We start from the raw sequence: 19,473 nt of genomic DNA, 5'->3' as shown, positions 1-19,473 counted from the left end.
AGACAGAGGCTAGCTGGACACAGCTGTTTAATGAATGTATCTCAGTACGGATAGGGAGTTGCAACCCACGCACCCACGGCCGCCTCCTCGCCATGGCTCTGGCCACATCTCGGACCTGGCATCCGAAATATCCCCATTGGCGCTCTGGCCACATCTCGGACCTGGCATCCAAAATATCCCCATTGGCCTGGCATGCCAGGGTGGTAGAGGAAGATGTCGTGGCACTGGTGCGCCTCCTGGTCTTGCAGTGGGGGAGACCCTGGAGAGGGGAACTGTGCCCTGGCTGGGGGAAGGGGGCTGACTGGGATGATGCCCACAGGGCATCAGGGATGGAAGTGAGGGAGTGACCAGGCTGCTGCAAGTGCATCCCTGGCCTGTGTAGACCCCAGGGCCTCCTGGCTGAGCCACAGAACACCAGCAGGGAGAGGCTGAGGGCACTGCGGGAAGGGGATTAGAGGGGCAGGAGCAGCTGCTGGGACTGCCATAGGACCTGGGCATCCCAACCCTGGTGTGTCTGGGGCAAGGCTTCTGGGCTTCCTGCTCCTTCATCTGTGGGCTGAGTGCATCTATCACTGTGGGCTGCCAAAGGGGCCCAGTGAATGCCTCATCCCTGCAGCTGACACCTGGGGGGGCTCTGGGCTCTGCCTCCTCCTCCTCCTTACCACTAGCACTAATGCTCCCAGCGAGGCAAGGCTGCCCACTTGATGCGGAGGGTAGAGAGCGAGACTGAACAGGGCTGGTGTGGGACTGGAATGGCAAGCAAATGAAGAGCATCCCTTGGAACCAGGGGGACAGGAGGGGATGAGGGATGCAGGAGAGTGCTGCTGGCAAGATCAGAGGCACAGGGGGTCCCCTACATCTGACCTTGCTTTCCTATCCTCTGATGCTTTCTGTTACCAGTGCTCCTTCCTACACCATTGCTGTTGGCATTAAATAGTTGGTTGCCAGCAGGGAAGGGTTGAGCCATGCCAGGAAACCGTCTCTTCCAGCCACTAGGTGTGCATGCAAAAATGGACCTACTGGGCTCCAACCCCTGTTGGAGTAGGGCAGGGATGTGAGAGACCCCAAAGGGAGTCAGCCACATCCCCTGAGGATCCACCACGCTGACGAGCTGAGACACTGCTTGCCGCAGACCCGTGGGTGCTGCCTGTGGCACGCAGAGGCTCAGCTGTGCTGCCCCATGATGCTGTGGGAGGCTGGGGACACACGGGAACTCTGGGTTCTGCTGTCACCCCACAAGCACCCAGGGCAGCCCCTGCTCTGTCTGCGGGTCCCTGGGTGCTGTGGGGACAGGGATTATGGGGGTAGCCTGTTCTCTGCCCCTTGTGCCCCATGGTCACCCCGGGCACAGGACCCTCGGCCACCGCGGTCCCTGCAGGGCGCAGGGAACAGTGGGGACACGCCCTGCCCCGCCCTGCTTCCCCCCACCAATCAGAGACCCAAGAGCCGCTCCCACTCCCTCATCCAATCAGAGCCCGGCGCCCCTTCACAGCCAATCCAAGGGGGAGGCGGGGCATAGGGCAGCACGGCCGCTTCCCCACCAGCCAATGGGCGCCTGGCTGTGCCCGCGGGGAGGGCGTGGCAGGTGCCCATGGCGGGCGTGGCACGGCGCCCTCGAGGCGCGGCCGGCTCTAGGCGAGGGGCTGCAGGTGCTGGGCGGCGCTGTTGGGGCGCGCGGCCAGGATGTAGGCGACGTTCTCCCGCAGGAATCCGGGCCAGTCGATGCTCCTGCGGGCACATGTGGGCTCACTGGACACCCGGGCAACACTGCTCCCCCAGGGTCTTCCCAAAAAATGGGGGTGTCCACCACCCCCCCAACCATCCCTGCCTCACCTGGTCTCCTCCTGCTTTGTGGCTGGCAGGATCTTCTCCGGGCTCTTGCCGTTCCTGCTGCTGGCAGGGCTGCCCTCTGATATGGGCCCCACATGGCTGATGCTGTGGCGGGGAGGAAGATCCTCTTCATCCCCACTCCATTGCACCCCAAATGGTGGTGGTGGTGGTGGGGGAAAAGGATGCACAGGGCTGGGGGGCCATGGAGAGAGAGATGGCGGGAAGCAGGGCAACCATTTGTGTGCTGAGCCCCTTTGGTAGGTGTTGGGACTGTGTTGGGAGTCCCCGGCTGGGATATCATCCCTACACCAGGGTGGGCATCCCCTCACCTGACATTGCAGGACAGCATCTCCTTCTGGTGCTTGCGGAACCAGCTGTGCCGGGCCTGGCGGCACTCAGCCTCCCCGATGAAGCCGTCGTTGTCCTGGTCCAGGGCCAGGAAGGCTGTCCGTGCCCGCTCCCGCTCCTTGGGTGTCAGCAGCCGCAGAAGGGCATTCTAGGGGGGGTCAGAGAAGCGAAGGTGGAGCACTCACCCTGTGGGAACCTCCCTCCTCATATCCCCAAAGCTGTAAGGGTCTACACCCTAATGCCATGGCCATGGGAGTCAGCCCCAGGTGCCACAGCCAGGGGTATCAGCTGTAGGAGCCAGCTTTGGGAGCTGTGACCATGGATACTGTGGCTGTGGATGCTGGACCCAGGTGCCACAGCTGCTGGCCATGGTAGCCAGCCCTGGGTGCTGTGACCATGTGTGACAGCCATGGGAGCAAGCCCTGGGTGCCACAACCATACCTGTGGCCGTATTTTCTGCAGCAGCTGGATGGACTCGTGGGAGAGGAAGTCCTGCCACTCAATGTGCCCCTTCTTGTCAGGGTCCAAGGCGTTGAACTGCAGGGCTGCCTGCTCCTCCTGTGCCTCGGGCATGGTCCGCTCAAACTGCTGCTTGTGCACTTGGTGTTTGTAGTGCAGGAAGTCATCCAGGGTCAGGCAGCTCTCTGCAGGGGACAGATTGGCTGTGCTGTGCTCAGGAAGGAGGGGGGACCCACGTCCCCACCTGCTTCCCGCAGCCATCTGGGACCCACCGCATGGAGGGTACACACCTGGAATGATCTTGCAGTTCTTCAGGGTCTCCATCAGGCTGTACATCTCCTCCTCTGTCAGCAACAGATTGAGGTTGTCCTGGGTGGGGGGCAGAGAGGAGCCATGAGGAAAAGACATGGGGTGAGGGAGCACCACTCTGTATGCCAGCACTGGGATCCCTTGAAGGTGAGTGGGTGAGGACACCAAGAGAGAGATGTGCTGTGTCACCCAAGGGTGCTGCAGTGGGATGGCTCCATGCCCCTGGGCTTTGGCCATTCCAGCTCTGCTACAGCATCTCATGTGCCCACAGTGTCACATCCTGCACCAAGGTTCTGAGGAGCTGCCTGCAGAGGTGAGGAGGTGGCAAAAGGCCACTGTCCCCTGCATCTGGTGACCCCATCAGGCCACGGTGGGTGGTGGGAACTGGAGAGCAGCACATACCCCATTGCCCCAGAGCAGGCTGTGAGGTGGGACCCTCATTGTGTCCATGTGGGGCACGGTTCCCTGGGGACCACACACCACCCAGCAGCAGCCTGGTGTCCCCCTGTGTGGGCACTCACGCAGTAGTAGCAGCTCCAGCCGGTCTCGGTGTGCGCGGTCTCTGTCACCTCCACGGCGCTGTCCTTCTGCAGGTAGCCCATGCGGCGCAGGCAGCCGTCGTGGTACACCCGGTGGCAGATGCGGCAGGGGAAGAGGCTCTCGGCTGTCCACACCTCGCAGATCTCACACATCTCGTCATTCAGGATCTGGGGAGGGATGGGCACAGGCTCAGCAGAGCAGTGTGGGCACGGGCTTGGCTTCTCCATCTGGGCGGTGCTTTGCAGGTGGGGGTGGATGCTGAGGGGGGAAGATGGGAATGTGTGGGGCTGGTATAGGGAAGAGGTTGTTGTAACAGACCTGGCTGGTCAAGTTAGAGGAGGGTGGGTGTGTTTGTGGGGAAGACTGGTGGGTGGATGGGTCTGGCTATAGGGTTGATGGGGCTGTGAAGCCGTAGGTTCTTTGCGGTGTGTTACATGTGGGTGGCTGGACTGTAGGGTTGTACATTGGCTGGTCTTTAGGGTTGTAATTATCGATGGATAAGCTGTAAGGTTTTCCACACACTTCCATTTCCACTTCCAAACAGATGGTAACCTGGGTATATTATCTAGGTACCCTGTGTAATTTAGCTCAGGGTGTGGTTAGACACTGGAATAGGCCCCCCCAGGGCAGTGGTTACAGCACCAAGCCTGGATAATACTCTCAGGCACATCGTGTGATTTGTGGGGTGTCCTGTGCATGACTAGGAGTTGGACTTCAATATTCCTTGTGGGTCCCTTTCAATTCAGGATATTCCATGTGTTTATGGCGCCATATAAGGGTGTAGGTGGGCGGGGGGGTAGGCTTGTTGGGTGGGTGGCTGTATGTGTAGGGTTGTGGGTGTGGATGGGTGGGTTGTAGGAGTGGGTGGATAAGCTGTTGGGTTGTAGATGGGCAGGAATGTTGGGACTGAAGGTATGGAGGGATGGCGTGAGTTGCAAGCTGGTTGACTGTAGGTGGATGAACATGTAGATCAAATTGTCCTCTCTTCCCCAGACCTAGAACTGCCTGTGCCCAGCAGTGACTTCTCCTTTTCCAGACACCCCAGGGTGCCTCCAGGGCACATCTGAGCAGTCGCACCCCCCTCCCAGTGTGGCACCTCCACCTGCCCAGCCTGGCTGCTGGCCCTGTACCCCACTGAGCCACCCCGTAGGGCTTTGCGAGATTGTCACTGCCTGGCAGACACTCAGATGCTCGTGCACCTCCAGCCCTGTCCCCATCCCTCCCACACCGTCTCTGTGGTTCCATCCGCTCACCTGCTCCCTCTGCTCCAGGCTGATGTCCGGGGGCTCATCATCGTGGAGCTCCCTCTTGGGCCGGATGAAGGCTGGTGGCGTGAACCTGTTGGCCCGGTCGAACTCCTCTGGCTCCACGCCGCGGCCATCCCGCAGCCGCTCCCAGGCCGCCTTGGCGGCACTGCTCTCCTCCGGCTGGGAAGGTCCGGCCACCGCTTCCTCCTCTCCCTCTTGCACCTCCTGCTCCAGCGTCCCCTGGCGTGCGGTCCCCGCCTCCGCCCGGCGCCGTGTCGATGGCTGCTCCCGCAGCCCGTCCTTGAAGGCTGACACGGCCAAGCTGACCTTCTGCACCCTCTCCACCGTCTGCCTCCTGGACATCAGCACCCCCATGGCTCTGCGGTGGGAAGGAAGGTGCTATGTCCCTGACCCCCAAAAGGGTCTCCTGGTGGTTTCCTCCCCCCTGCCTGAGGAGCAGCTCAGGGCAGGGAAAAGTGGGGTCTTTGTGACAAATTGACAGTGGGATCATGGTGGTGGCCGTGGGGAGGTTGATTCCTGGCCATGGAGGGTCTGAGTGGGTGGGGGAGTGGGACAGAAGGCAGGGAGATGGTTTGGGGGTGCCTCCTCACCTTGCTCTATAGACTCCAGCTTCACAAGAAACACATCCAGGCCTTTTCCATGCCAGATCAGTAAAACCCAGAGGGACTAGGACCAGCTGTAACCTTTCTCCTAGCGTGCATCTCCTTTCTGACTTAAAGACAATCTCTGCGGCCACTCAAGGGTGAAAGACATCCTCTCTGCAGCTCTGCCCAGGACTAGGTCATGGCAGGTCTGGTGCTGACCCCTCACCTTCCTTAAATTCCTCTTCACTCAGCTGCCTCTTCTTGCACTCACATGTTTGTGTGTGTGCTGCTACTGTGATCACTGGGCATCCTGCAAGGAGCCATGTGGGGAGGCTGGGCCAGCCGTAGGAGGACTGTGAGGGTGCAAGAGGGAAGGAGAGCAATGTATGGGACAGGGGCACATGGAACCCAAGAAGGATGTTTGGCTTCAGTGCCAGGGGAAGATCACCTCAGGATAAAAAGGGGAGGCCAACAGCAGCAGCAATAACAAGTTGGACTCTGTCTCACTGGGTGTGAGCTGAAGCTGGGGAGAAGCAGAATTTGGCCTCCAGCATTGTGGGGCATCACCTCACATGGGTCCAAGGGCTTCCCTTGTGCCATCCTGAGGTTCCACCATGGAAGACGCTGCCCTGGGAGCAGTGGTGGAATCACCGTCTCTGGAAGTGTTTAAAAACCATGTAGACATGGCACTTAGGGATGTGGTTTAGTAGTGGCCTTGGCAGTGTTGGGTTAATGGTTGGAGCCGATGATCTTAGAGGTCTTTTCCAGCCTTAATTATTCTCTAATTCTTTGCTGCAGCAAAGAGGCACTTCCAGCTGGTGCCCAGGGACCGGGAGGCAGAGCAGGGAGATCGGAGCAGCAATCTCCCTCCCCGCCAGCCCCGGCAGGGAAGTCCCCAGGTAGCGGGATAATTAGCAGCACGCGTGCACACCGCCGGGATCTCGCTGCCTGCGGGAGGACTCGACTCCGCGGGCACTGCTGTGGCAGGGAGCCTGGTCAGGGTAATTACAGGTACCCCGCAGCAGCAGGGCCGAGCGGAGCGGAGCAGAGCATGCTGGCAGGCGGCAAACACCACTGCGTGCGCACGCATGTGATTCCCCAGCCTCTCGCCGCCGCCGCGGGACCATCTGCCTGCAGATTCCCACGCGCTGAGCCGGGGGTGCAACACGTGTGCTGTGGGCCCCGTCCTGCGCGTGGGGGTCCCAGCAGTGGGCACAGGTGCGGGCTGGGGTGTTGGCACCTGTTGGCCGCAGTGCCCGGCTCGGAGCTGGTGCCCGGCCTTCTTCGGCTTCCAGGGCTTTGCAAGGGTGGGAGCGGGGCAGAGCTGGAGGCACGTGTCCGAGCCACAGCAACAGCGTCTCTGCGGCTGTGCCAGTGGGAAGGAAAACACCTGGGTCTTTCTACCTCCTCGCCGTGCCACCACCCTCTGCCTGGCTGGCTCAGGATCACGTCTGCCGTGGTCAGGATCAGCTCTGCTGCTGGGCAGCATTGCAGCTCTGCCTGCGAGCGAGAGAGTCGGAGAAGTCACAGGGAAATCCCCCCAAGATCTGCCTTTGTCGGTCCCTGCAGCACCGAGTGTTGAGCAGATCCTGACCTACTCCTGCCCAAGGTTTGGATAGAAGTGGGGAGGAGAGGGTCCAGAGGGACTAGGCTCACAGAGAAGAGTGAAAAGAGGTGTGTGGCCCACAGCCCCCCAGTCTCCCTGGTACCCACACCCATGTTCCTCATCTCAGCATGCTGGCAGCTTCTCCCCACGATGCTGCTGAGCTCTGGGTGCCCCAACCCCAGCCACCCTGCAGTGCAATAGAAGCGTGGCTGATGTGTGGACTTGCTGTATTCCTCCCCAAATCTGTCTCTCCTGTGTGTTCACAGTCACCCACCTGCACTGCGCTGCTGCTGCAAGATCCCAGCCTGCCTCCCTGTTCCCTGTCCTCTCCCAAGCCTTCCCCGAGTGCCTTCTGCCACTGCCAACTGTGTGCCTGGAGCATGGACAGTGTCACTTCTGTCACGACTTGTGTCTATTCTCACCTCTGCTTGCCTCCCTGCCCCTGTGAGTGCTGCACAGCTGGATCCTGCCTGCACATCCAGGGCTGAATGGCTTCACCCTGAACTCAGTCTCCAGACTCTGCTCCCTTTCCACAGGCCCCGTTGCTCCCCAGATACCCCAAACTTGTTCTGCATTGTCCTGACCCCTTTTTGCCTGTGCCCCATGCCCTGCCTGACCTGGCTTTGTGGGGTGGGACTTCACCTTCACATAGAACCTTGGATGACTTGGGGCCCTGCCAGACTTTGGGTGTCCCCCTTCTCCTGGGGAGGGAGGACCAGGGGCAGTCTCGCCTCATAGCAGCCCAGAAACCTGAGCAGCCCCTGTGTCCCCACTTGTCCTTGGGGGAAGGTGTCTCTGGTGCTATTTGTGTCCACCCCCCGAGGCAAACAGAACCACCACCTGTCTCACGGTGACCTAAGAGGTGCGGGGGCCTCGACCTTGCTGCCAGGCTGCACCGTGGGGCTATTTTTAGGTCGCCCCCACAGAGGAGCTAAATCTGGGCACAGGCAGGAGCTGCCTGCAAACACCCGGCTCCACGAGCCCTGCCAGCACCGGGGGCTGTCACAGTGGGTGGTGGGAAACTTCCCAACCCCTTCCCTTGTCCCCTTCCCCCTGCACCCCTGCCCTGATCCTTGGGCGACATCCATTCCTCTCACTCTTCTCTTTTGGATTTGCTCTGTACTGCTTCATTCCTGCAGCAAAACACTGAGCCAGAAAGCACTTCATCCTCTTAGTGCCCATGGACACATCTTTCCCAGCTTCATGCTCCTCTCTGCGTGGGGGAAACTGAGGCATGGAAGCAAGGCTGGTGCAGCTGGAGTGAGAATTAAGCCTGTGTTAGGTACGAATGGGGAGAGAGCTGGTGGCTAGCACGGAGGCACCCCGGGAGAAGGAAAGAGGGCAGAGCATCCAGATGCAAACAGAGCCAGCGGTGCCTGCAAGGCTGCAAAATCTCTGTCCATGGCAGAGCACATGTGGCTTGTGCTGGGGTTAGGGGGTGCCCGGTTAGTGGTGGGTGGTGGCGGTGGGTGACACAGGGGTGCAGGTGACACAGGGTGGGGGTGACACAGGGGTGCGGGTGACACAGGGTGGGGGTGACACAGGGGTGGGGGTGACACATGGGTGGGTCTGCGGCGCAGCTGGGGCGGCGTGGCGGCTGGGAGCGCAGCAGGGACGCGTCAGGAGCAGCGCAGGGGGGCTGTGTTTGTTAGGGCTGGATGTGTCACAGGGGGATGAGGTGCGAGGGGTGGATGTGCTGCTTCGGGGTGAACGTGCCACGGCGTGGCTGGCAGTGCGGGGCGGGTGCTACGGCCCACGGGGGTGCTGCTGTGGGCATGGGGTGGGTGGTGGCTTTGGATGCAGGGGTGTTGCAGCAGCTGTGGGAGAGGGGTGGTGTCTGTGGCAGCTGGGGGGTGTGGGATGGGTGCTTCTCGGGGGCTGTGGGTGCAGGGCGAGCTCTTGTGGTGTGCAGTGATGGCCTGGGGTCATGGGGGTGTGGGGCCACAGAGTCTGTAGGATTGACTGTTACCTGCCCACAGTGTGTCCTTGGTGAAAGACCCTCCCAGCAAATGAAGGGTCAGTGGGTGTTTGGGCTGGTGCACCCTTGAGCAGGCACCCACTCCCAGGGGGATGCATCAGGGGTGTGCGTGGACCAAAACCCCCTCATGGGCCAGGATCTGGCTCCCTGATCCAGGAGGAAGGATGTGCCTGGTCCCCACAGGCTGCCAGGGGGCCAGGCCTCCTCCCTGCCCTCCGCAGGCTGCTGGGTCTTTTGCCCTGCAGTGCTGTGCCTTACTTAGAGCAGCATTAGGGAACCTGGGGGCAGAGGGGTGGGGTACCAACAGGGAGGAGAACCCTAGGAGCTCGGAGCCCATGGTAGCCTGGTCCCAGGTCTCGGTCTGAAGGGCATGTAACAGGGCTGGGAGGAGCTGCCACGGCTCTACCATGGCTCTTGCACATCTCTGCACACCCTGCCAATTGCCGCCTGCCTGGGGTGAGGGGGACCAGGCTGCGAAGGCAGAAGGCTCTGCTTAGGGGACATTGCATTCCAGCTCCTTGAGCTGGCTGCAGATGGCCAAGGGGTCTGCCAGCATCCTCTTGTCCCCTCTCCCGGACAGACAGCACATGCCAGAACTGTGGCACTGCTGGGACTGCTGCTGTGAGATGATCTATTTGCCATGGGGCAGAGAGGTCCGTGGCTGATGGTCTGGTGGTCCCTCCCACCCTCTGCAGGGCTGTGGGAGTCCAGCGGGGATGTTGGGTGGGGGGGTGCTGTGTCCCAGTCCTGGGGACACCAAGCCAGTGGCTGTTCTCCCTGCCGGATCAGGTTGCCCATCCTGCCGCGCTATGACAGATTTTATAGGTGTGTCGCACTCTTTCATCTCCCAGAGGGGGATGAAAATGCCGTGACAGCAGAGTCCCTTCCTCTGCAGCAGACACAGCTCCTGCCCAGATCTGCACTTCTCCTTCTCTTCTCCCTCCCCAGTACCCACACGAGGACTCCGATGCCTGGGCAGGACCCTCTCACCCCATCCTCATCCCCACTCCCAGGCATCCCATCCCAGGAGCTCTGGACCCAGGATCCCGGGGGCAGTGGGGGAACCCGCCGAAGGGTGACACAATGTGTGGACAGCCCGTGCTACGCACCCAGCAAAGCACCTATAATGCAAAAAAAAACCAACCCACTTACCAGGATCGGGGTCTCTCTGGGAACAGGCGCCCTAGACAGCAGTCCACACCATGTCCATCGCCGCTGCCTCTGGCCACGAGCCCCTCTGCGCCCGCGGGTGCTCACCGCATGCCGTGCCCCGCGTGCAAATCCCTGTCAGGGGATGGATGGAGGGATGGAGGGATGGAGGGATGGAGGGATGGATGGAGCAGCGAGGGTGGTACCCGGGAAGCCAGAGTCCTGCACTTGCTGCCGGAGGATGCAGGAGGCAGCGCGATGCTGGGAGCGGATGCCTGTGTCTATCACACACACACCACACACACACACACACACACACACGCACACACTCTCTCTCTCTCAGAGGAAGCAGGGAGCTTGTGACTGGGGCTGAGCAGATGCAGCCTGGTTTGCTGTCCCTGTACCAATTGCTGCCTGAGCCGTGTTAAAAAGCTCTCCGAGAAACGGAGATTTTTTTTAACCGGGCTGACGTGTGCTGGAAGATACCAATAAAAGCTTTCCCTGCATCTCCTTTGGCCCCCTGGGTTGAACCGCCTTTCTCAGAAAAAACCTCAAGGATTACAGAGGTGGGACTGCATCCAAGGATGAGCAAAGGTCTCATCTGCCCCCGCTGCGGGGTCTTCCCCAGACCAGTGCCTCAGTCATGGGCTACCTGCATCTGCTTTAACCCAATGTCTGCTGGTCAGTGCTGCAGGCAGTCTGTCCTTCCCACACTATGGTGCAGCAGGGGCACGGTGGCTGCTGGCTATATGCAGACCTGTGTGCCCAGTTCAATGCAAAACAAGGTTTTTTTTGTTCTTCTAGTCCCCAGGACTTGTTATATCACCTGGGTGGACATCACAGGGCTGCAGCAGTGCAGGGGGCATACAGGGGGCTGGAAGGGGTGATGGGGCAGGGGAGAGGATGCTGGTGAGGAGAAAAAGGCACATCTCCAATGCAGCACCTTTGAAGGCAGAGTATTTGGTCCACATGCATCCCCAGCTGCCCCACATCAGCTTGTTGGGGATGGTCACTCAGCCCCCTTACACCTCACTGGAAGGGGGTGCCGCTGGTAAGGGGCTGCACTTTCCCCTTCAGGAATAGACAGGTTTACATGGGGATGATTTGGGGTGAAACAGACTCTGAGCTTCCTAGGAGCAGCTTCCATCCAGGCTTGAGGTGCATGCTGAAGGTGAGAGCAGAGGGCTCTGGGCAGTGCGGATGCTGCAGGGCTGCAGCTCCTTGGCCAGGCTGGGCACAGCAGGTGCTGTTCTGACTGGGACATGGGGAAGCTCTGCTCAGCCCCACTGCACTGTTCCTGTTCCCAGGATACTGCCTGGGGGGAACCCTCATCCCTCCCTGGCATCCTAGCCCTGCCAGCCCCACAGAACAGTGGACAGCAGTGAGCAGCAGGGGACAGGAAGGGATGTCACCTCTCCCATACAGAGAGCATGGGGAGTGTGGAGTGGGAGACCTGGCATTAAGAACCATTTGATGACTGAAGATTCCTGGCTTCTGGAAGATGGGAAGAACCATCCTGGAGGTCTTCTACACCCCAAAACATACTGTGGTGGATGCAGTATGCAACACCCCTGGAGTGCTCTGCATGCCCAGGTGCAGGTCGCTGGGACAGGGCAGCCCTGGGGGGACCAGGTTCCACAAGCTTGTGCCACATGCTGGTGCCAGAATGGTTCTTGACCCTTGGCTGCTATTCCACACCCTGTGCCAGCCCTCTATAGACTTATGGGCACGGACAGTGACCCCACAATACCCATATTGTCAATATGGACCCTTCCCATGGCTCACCTGGGAGTTGGCTGAGCTCATGTCACCTGCAAACAGATCCAGAGGCTGGGAAAGGCAGCATCTGGGTGCTGTGCTGCGATCTGAGCCAGTCCATGGCTGTCTTTCCCATGGCTGGGGATGCGCAGAGCCAGGCTGGAGACAGGATTTATCTGTTTTCTGCTTGTGGCTGTCAGGTCCTGTCTTGCTTCACTCCATAAACTGCAGGAGCCTTAATGCAGCCTCTGGGTGCCCTGCCCTGGCCCAAGGTGCCTCCCTGTGCTTCATCCTTCCTCAGGAATGCTTTCCTTTATGGTGAATCACATTTTGCATTATTTAGCCCGGGGAGCATGGTGGAAAGGTGTTGGGATGGCTGTGGGGTGGAGAAAGTGGATGCCAGCTGTCAGGGAGGCCAGCGAGAAACATCTTCACAGACGAACCTTGGCCCCAGAGGACAGGAGAGGAGTGTGCGGGCAGGCTGTAAAAGCTTTTAGTGCCTCTGTGGGGAGGGCAGTCCCGGGGCCGAGTGCGGTGGTTCCTGGAAAAGCAGAGGCAAGGAGGAGCTCCAGCCCCGCTCCAGCTCTGGCTGCCAAAGGCCTTGGGCATCCCGCCGCAGGCAGGTGCGCTGCCCCCCAAAACGAGAGCTGCAGCCCAGATCCGCTTCTGCAAGGACACCCTGTGCCAGATTAAGGATCGTCTCGCACCCTTTGGGGAGGAGGAGGAGGACACCGTCCCCTGTCCTCTCCGAAAAGCCACGGCGTTGTTGGTTGGCTGCTGGCAGGAGCGGCACAGCCGGCAACAGGCTGGGGAAGCTCCTGAGAGGGAGCCGGCAGCGCCGGTCTGCCGGAGGAGGGCTGCAGGGGCGGAGGTGAGAGCTGAGCTGCAGCGGGAATGTGCATTTTCGTCAGCTCCTCTCCCCGCTCCCGAATCTCGCATGACGCCCGCGTGTAGGTCACTGGCTGCTGCGGCGTGTGGGCTCGCCATCTGCGGCGGCTCGGAGCGCCCAGCGCGGCCCCGCAGCTGCCCCGGCCCCCGGGGGACACGGGCCGGGGTCCGCCCTGCCGTGGGGAGGGATGGACGGATGGAGGGATGGATGGAGGGAATGATGGGGTCCCCAAGTTTTGGCAGGAGCGGCAGCCTTGGCGCGCCTGCGCGAGCCGGCGTTCCTGCCAGCCAGCGGGGGGTGATGGAGGAGAGAACTTGTCAAAATAGCGAGATATCTTTTTTCAGGAGATTGCAAGTTTGGCTGATGGAGATAATAGTGTTGATGCGCTGCGGGGAGGGTTCGGAGAGGCATCGACTCCCCTCATGGCAGCTGTTTCAGGAGGGAAGGATGATACCAAAATCAGCGTGAAATTGGATAAAAACTGGCTGCCTGAAGGGCTGCCGTGTCAGACTGCAGGCAGAGAAAGGCAGAGCATCGCCCATCACCTGGAATAAACGGTGAGCAAGGTAGACCATGCCTGGCTCCCTGCACAGCCCGTGCCCCCCATGTGTGTGGGGTCCATGCAGGGAAAGGAGCTCAGGATTTTACCCATGGAGCTGGTCCCAGTTGCACACATGATCCTGCTCCCCACTGGCAAACAAACAGGAAACCTCCTGGTGCTGGCTGCAGACAGCGCCTCTCAAGGCCACCTGCTGATGGCTGTCCTTCACATCCACTGACAGTTGTCCATCCCTGCCCCTGGACATTCACACAAAGGCTCATTGATGGCCGTCCATCACTCTCCTGTTCATCACTCAGGGGCTGTGCAGGAGGCTGATGGCTGTCAGCCGTCATGTTCCCACATCAAGGCCAGATCCCTGACATGCCTTTCACTCCGTGCGTTGATGCAGCTGTCCTCGGTGGTGCCACACCCTGACAGCTCAGCCATCCATCCCCACAGCCTCCAGCTCCCTGCAGCTCAAACCCGCGGGTGGAGGGGAGCTGTAGCCCTGTGCCACCTACCCCGAAGGTTTAAAACTGCTTCCCTTGGGGAGATTGATCCTGGAGAATCCTAGGCTGCTCTGATACATTCCCTCTCCCAGACCTGTCCCCACCAATGTCCCCCCTTTCCAGGTGTGTGTGTGTGAGGCTGCAGTGCCATTGCCACTCCAAATTGGTGAATGGGGTGGGGACTGCTCCATGGCCCCTGCTCCCTGCATTCATCCTGCTGTGTTTTTGGGATGGTGATGGGGACAGGAATCATCCTGGCTTGTCCCCTTCCTCAGTAGCCAGAGTGCCCTAAGCAGGAGTTGCCAGATGGTGCCCACCATGGGTGCAGCCCCTCCTTTGGTCCCCATCAGCAGCCAGGCAGTAGCAAACCCAAAGTAGGTTAAGACACCGTGGATGCTGGCTGTGTGCCTGGTGGCTGTGGCACCGAGCTTTTGTGCTCTGAGCTTTTCCCTCCCGTCCCAGAAGGCAGAACTCTTGTTGGACATCATCACTGAGCAGCTCTGTTTACAGGGCAGGGTGCAAGGGCTGGTTTTGCTGTGCCTCCCCCCAGTGCCCCCAACAGCTTTTGTGGTACTCAAAAATCCCCCAGCACAAAACTCTGGAGTCTATTTTCAGTCACACAGGAGCAGGGAGGGAGAGTTTGCAGTCAAGGTTTGTCTGGATTCATGGCAGAATTCCAGCTGTGTCATGGCCAGGCACCACTTTGTGTGGATAGGAGGAACCCCTCCTTTGTCCAGCCACAGATTTTGTCTGTGGTCCTATTCCTGCCTAATCCAACAACCTCTCATGGAGCATGAGCACAGTGTGCTTCCCAGGGTGGTTTTAGCTCCTTCCAGGGCCCTGACCTGTTACAGAGTTCAGCGCTACATCCATCTCATCCTCATCTGTGTCTGCTGCCATTCCTACCTCACTGCCACATCTCCACATCTGCTGGGCTGAGGCACAGCAGCCCCAGGTCAGCTGGACACGCATCTCTGAGCAGGCAATGCACCCTACCAGCTTCTCCAGCTGCTGGAAGGAGAAGATCCAGCCTAGATTCAGCCCATCCATCTTTTCACTTGTCCTCTTCCACAGCTACATGCTTCTCTCTACTCCATGTGGTAGTCCTGCAGTCACAGTTTGGCTATTCCCTTATCCCTACAGAACAGGCCTCTGAGGAGCCTTGGGAAGAGTGTGAGGTGCTAAGTACCCTGTTCTCTTGTGCAGTCACTTGCCCACATTGCTCCTCCATAAGCTGCCTTCATCCCCACAGTAAGGGAGAAAAGCTGATGGAAACAACTGTTCAGACCTGGGGAGGGAGTAGAGAGAAAAGATGGTCTGACAATGTCTGAGTGCTAAAATGCCCCATGAAGAGCTGGGAGGAAGGTTCAGGGGTGGGGGAAGCAGGGGGAAAAAGGCAGAAGCCCATCTTGCCCAGAGGACATATTCCAGGACTTGGATCTGCAGGGAGGTGTTCCCCAAGCTTGTGCTTATCCTGGGATGCCCTTCCTTGGAGTGGCAGGTCCCTGCAGAGCAGCTGGGGCAGGGAGTCATTGGTCTTTCGATCCTGCTTCTGCAGCTGGAGGCTTGCCAAGCATGGCCCTGATGAGATGAGGGTGCTCCTGCTGGACAGATAATAGCTGAGCAATTTAGAGCTCTCTCATCTAGGAGCACTCTTGCAGGCATCAGCTAAATGACCCTCTTCACAGGACCACTCCAGCCAGCTCCAGACACTGGGCATCCCTCACAGCTCATCCCTCTGCTTCACCTGTAAATCCCAGAAAATGTGGGTCGGGCCCCACAAGTCTCCAGGGACCCTCCTTTCCTAAGCAGAGACATGGGTATAGTCAAATAGTGGAGACTGGTGCAGGGGCTTGTCCCCCAGGACACTGATGGGCTCTGGAGAGCAGGATGGCCCCCAGGAATGGGGAGGAGGATCTAGGCTGTGCTGGTGGGGGGAGAGCTGGGTTTGGACTGTGGGTAGGTGCAGAGTGTGGGTTTGTAACCCCACAGCACCCTGCAGGATGTGCACAAGCCCCACGGGAACGCCAGCCCTTCCTGCTGCCCCCCTGGCTGTCACCATGCAGCGTCAGCCGTCCCCACATCCTCCATCTCTGCCACGGCCCGTGCAGCATCCTCACAGAGGAGCTCTCAAGTGGAACGGAAACGCCTAATGAAGGCCGACTTCATTAACCAGGGCTGTCAGGGGGATGATTGCTGCCTTCCTGAGCCACTCTGTGAGCAACAAAGCTGTGTCAGAGGAGAGGAGAGGAGAGGAGAGGAGAGGAGAGGAGAGGAGAGGAGAGGAGAGGAGAGGAGAGGAGAGGAGAGGAGAGGAGAGGAGAGGAGAGGAGAGGAGAGGAGAGGAGAGGAGAGGAGAGGAGAGGAGAGGAGAGGAGAGGAGAGGAGAGGAGAGGAGAGGAGAGGAGAGGAGAGGAGAGGAGAGGAGAGGAGAGGAGAGGAGAGGAGAGGAGAGGAGAGGAGAGGAGAGGAGAGGAGAGGAGAGGAGAGGAGAGGAGAGGAGAAAATCCAAATACCTCTGCCCTGCTGGCAAGGGCACCATGATATGTTTAGGGAGCCGGGGACAAGCAGGCAGCCCTCAGGGCTGGAGGCAGAGCCCATCTGGCTCCAGAGGAGAGTGATTCTCCCTCTCTTTTTCCCTCTCCTCTCACACAGCCCCTTTCCTATCTTCTCCTCTTAGCTGAGAGCTGTGAGTGCTGGATCTGGCCATTGACTCCCCCTGGGGCACAGCTGGGTGCTGTTCTAACACACAGATGGGACCTGGTGTGACCTGCAGTGATCCCAGACTTCTGGATGCTGCAATCTGGGCAGGGACATGGTGCTTGCAAGTGGTCCAGCAGGCTCCACATTGCTTTTGGCATCTCTGTCAGCCCTGTTCCCATACTGCAGCATGCTACAGACTGGCTTCCTGAAAAAGCTCCCTCTCCAAGCCTGGAAAACCTTTACCCATGTGAGGGGCTGTGCACGCTCCCTGTCTTCCCTCTTGGGAACCTCCAAGCACCCCTGATGGGGTGATTTGGAACAGCCCCGCAGAGCACCAGAGCCCCAGCACGCCACTGCCTCTCCTCTTAATCAGCTAATTGTGTGTTTGGGGTTTCAGGCAAGGGCCCCAGCCTGGTGTTGCCATACCAACCACATCAGCTTCACTTTCAAACATTTACCAAGCAGGCTTGAAATGTGGAGGGGGGAGTGGGGGGTGTGAATTAAAAGAGGAAAGGAAGCCAAACAGAGGGTTGAAGGGAAGGGAGAGAGTAAAAGGGCTGTGCCTGTGCCTTTTCCACTACCCCACGCTGAGTCCTGCAGGGCAGAAAGCTCTGATTAAAACAGCTCTTGCTGGGACTCGGAGGCTTTTTGGGGAACAAAAAATGCCCCAGCCTGCTGGAGACTGTCTGGGGCACTACTGGAGATGGGATCATATTGATTCCTTCAGCAGGGTGAGGGGAGGGCTGGGAGATGAGGGTGCCCACGACCCTGAGCAGGAGGGGGGATGAGTGGTGGGTGCTGGTTCTGTCACCCCCAAAAGCCGGCTGGGCTGGGGGTGCAGGCAGCTGGTTGGATGACTCGATGGAGGAGGTTAGAAAAGGTGGCTTGGGCTGTGATATGGGGCAGATCTTACAGCTCAGAGGGTCTGTGCCCTCTTTGTCCCCAGCCTTTCATCCCAGGGTAAAGAGCAGGAGCAGATAGCATGTGCCTGCCCTGCTTTCTGGAGCTGGGTTGATTGTCTCCCCTGCTCTCTGGCTGTGACCCTGTCCCTCCTCTCTTCTTCCAAATCCACATCTTTGCCCTGCTTGATCTGTCTGTGAGCAGGATCAGCCCTTTCAGCTTCGCCATCCCTGCAAAGCAGGCTCTGGGCTGCTTTTTCCTGCCAGCACTGGTATGGCATGAGCCCTTGTTTGCCTGCCAGCCCTGCTGCAGTGTCTCAGCAGTGGCCTGCATGATGCAGGCAAGGGAACTGCCCCAGGAGGGGGAATGGAGGCGGATGTGTGCTCCTTCACACATCCAGCTTCCTCTGAAAACCCATTTAACAGATCAAAATTTTATACTCTGAGCCATGCTAGAGCCCAGAGCAGAGCAGATTTTAGTTGCTTGCAGATCTTGGACCGGGGAGAGGCATGGCATGAACAGGAGACATCATCTGCTGCAGGTACACAGGGGAGATGGTAAGGAGGCAGGGCAGGTCAGAGAAAGGATGACCAAAGGAAACCAAGGTTTTGAGGGTGACATGTGGCCCTTTTGTCATCCTGTTCCTCGGGATGGGCCTTGCTCTGGCATCTGGTTGACTCTGTCCTGTTCCTCTCCCCCCCAGCATCCCCTGGCTGGACTCTGACACCCCCTGAGCGTCATGTGAGTCTGGTGGCACGGGGCCATGGCCCTGGCTGTGGAGCTGAGGCAGACAGTCCCCTTTCCCTTTTCATTGCTGAGGCTTTGACACATAGCACTGCTTCCCTTGAAGCCCCTGTGTTCCTCCCCCTCTCTGCTGAGCAAGTCACTCCATCCCCTCACGCTGGCCATGTGGCTCAGCTGTGAATCACTGTGGGCAAGGCTGCTCCTCAGGAGCTTCTTGGTCTCTGGAGCGTACCCCATGCCCCCTGCTCCCTCCTGGCCATGCACCTCCTCCCTGCCATGCTTTGCTCCTCAGAGGCCCCAGCTCTCCAGAGACCGGTGCTTGTGGAGGGAGGGAGCTGTGAGGAAGAAGTCTGTTTCTCTGGAATGAGCTCTCTCCCTCCTCTCCCAGGCATCTATGCAATCTTCACATGCCCCAACAGACAGCACCACCAGAAACCGCCTCCTCGTGCTGGTCACAAGGGTTTCAGGGACCTGTGCTATGCCCAATGGCCTGGAGGACCCTGCCTGTGGCCTGTGGATTCCCTGTCCCACCTGTTATTTCTGTGATAGGAAGAGCCACTGAAGTGGCCATGGTTTGTGGATGGCTCCTGTGAGCCTGAGGCTGGAGCAGATGCAGAGGGCAGCAGCAGGAGTGCAGCCCAGGCTTTGCAGGGCAAGCTCTGGGATTGCCCGCGCTGCCTCAGGCTTTGCAAGAGCCTGAGACAGCTTGGCCATCACAGTCAGCTTATCAGCCTTGCTGAGCACCTCTGAGTGCCCCAGATGGCTTTCTGCTGGCAGAGTGCAGCCCTGGAAGCTCTCATCTGCTGGAGATGCTGTGTGGGCAGACCCCTGCCTCCTCCCGTACACCCTCAGGGGCTGGTGAGCTCAGTGCTGGGTGCTGGGGCTCACCCAGGCCTGGCCACAGGGCAAATCTGGACATCAACAGGGCAAATCCTCCCTCTCAGGCTATGTGGGTGCTGCTGGCTCCATGGACGGAGCAGTCTGGGAGATCTCAGTGGGATGCCCTGGCCCACATAATGCCAAGGATTATGCTTGCTGGGCAGGATACCCTGGTGACTCCCTCCTGGATCCTGCACCCTACCCGTGGCCTGGTCAGGAATTGGGACAAGGACTTCCCTGGTCACAGCTGTGCCACAGCCACCAGGACAGGCTGCAGCCTCCTAGCTGCTGCCTGCTTTGTCACAAACATCCTGCTTTGTTCTCCATCCTCACCACGTGCCCTTTTGACAGGGGAAGGGCTCCAAGCCATTATTCTTGGGCTGTAATCCCCTGCAGACTCAGAAGGAGCTGGTCAGTGTGACCGCTGTGCAGGTGGCAGGGAGAAGGAATGTGGTGTCCCACGACCCTGCATCCCACCC

The 19,473-nt window shown here is 59.4% G+C and overlaps 1 protein-coding gene across 1 annotated transcript; it reads right to left on the bottom strand.

The window, feature by feature from the left end:
• Window positions 1-10: 10 nt before the first annotated feature.
• PHF24 (PHD finger protein 24) lies at window positions 11-10,519 on the bottom strand. Its single transcript, XM_063180014.1, has 8 exons — window positions 10,075-10,519; window positions 4,740-5,112; window positions 3,468-3,653; window positions 2,928-3,006; window positions 2,620-2,822; window positions 2,160-2,326; window positions 1,834-1,935; window positions 11-1,728 (listed from the first exon to the last, which is right to left on the bottom strand). Exons 2-8 carry the CDS (start codon window positions 5,106-5,108, stop codon window positions 1,632-1,634), a joined length of 1,203 nt encoding a protein of 400 aa, XP_063036084.1. The 5' UTR covers window positions 5,109-5,112; window positions 10,075-10,519; the 3' UTR covers window positions 11-1,631.
• Window positions 10,520-19,473: the final 8,954 nt, after the last annotated feature.

The sequence above is a fragment of the Melospiza melodia genome, chromosome Z (genome assembly GCF_035770615.1).
Source record: "Melospiza melodia melodia isolate bMelMel2 chromosome Z, bMelMel2.pri, whole genome shotgun sequence".
Lineage (NCBI taxonomy): Eukaryota > Metazoa > Chordata > Aves > Passeriformes > Passerellidae > Melospiza > Melospiza melodia.
Note: the sequence above shows the minus strand (reverse complement) of the source record. Positions and strands in the feature narration are given on the sequence as shown.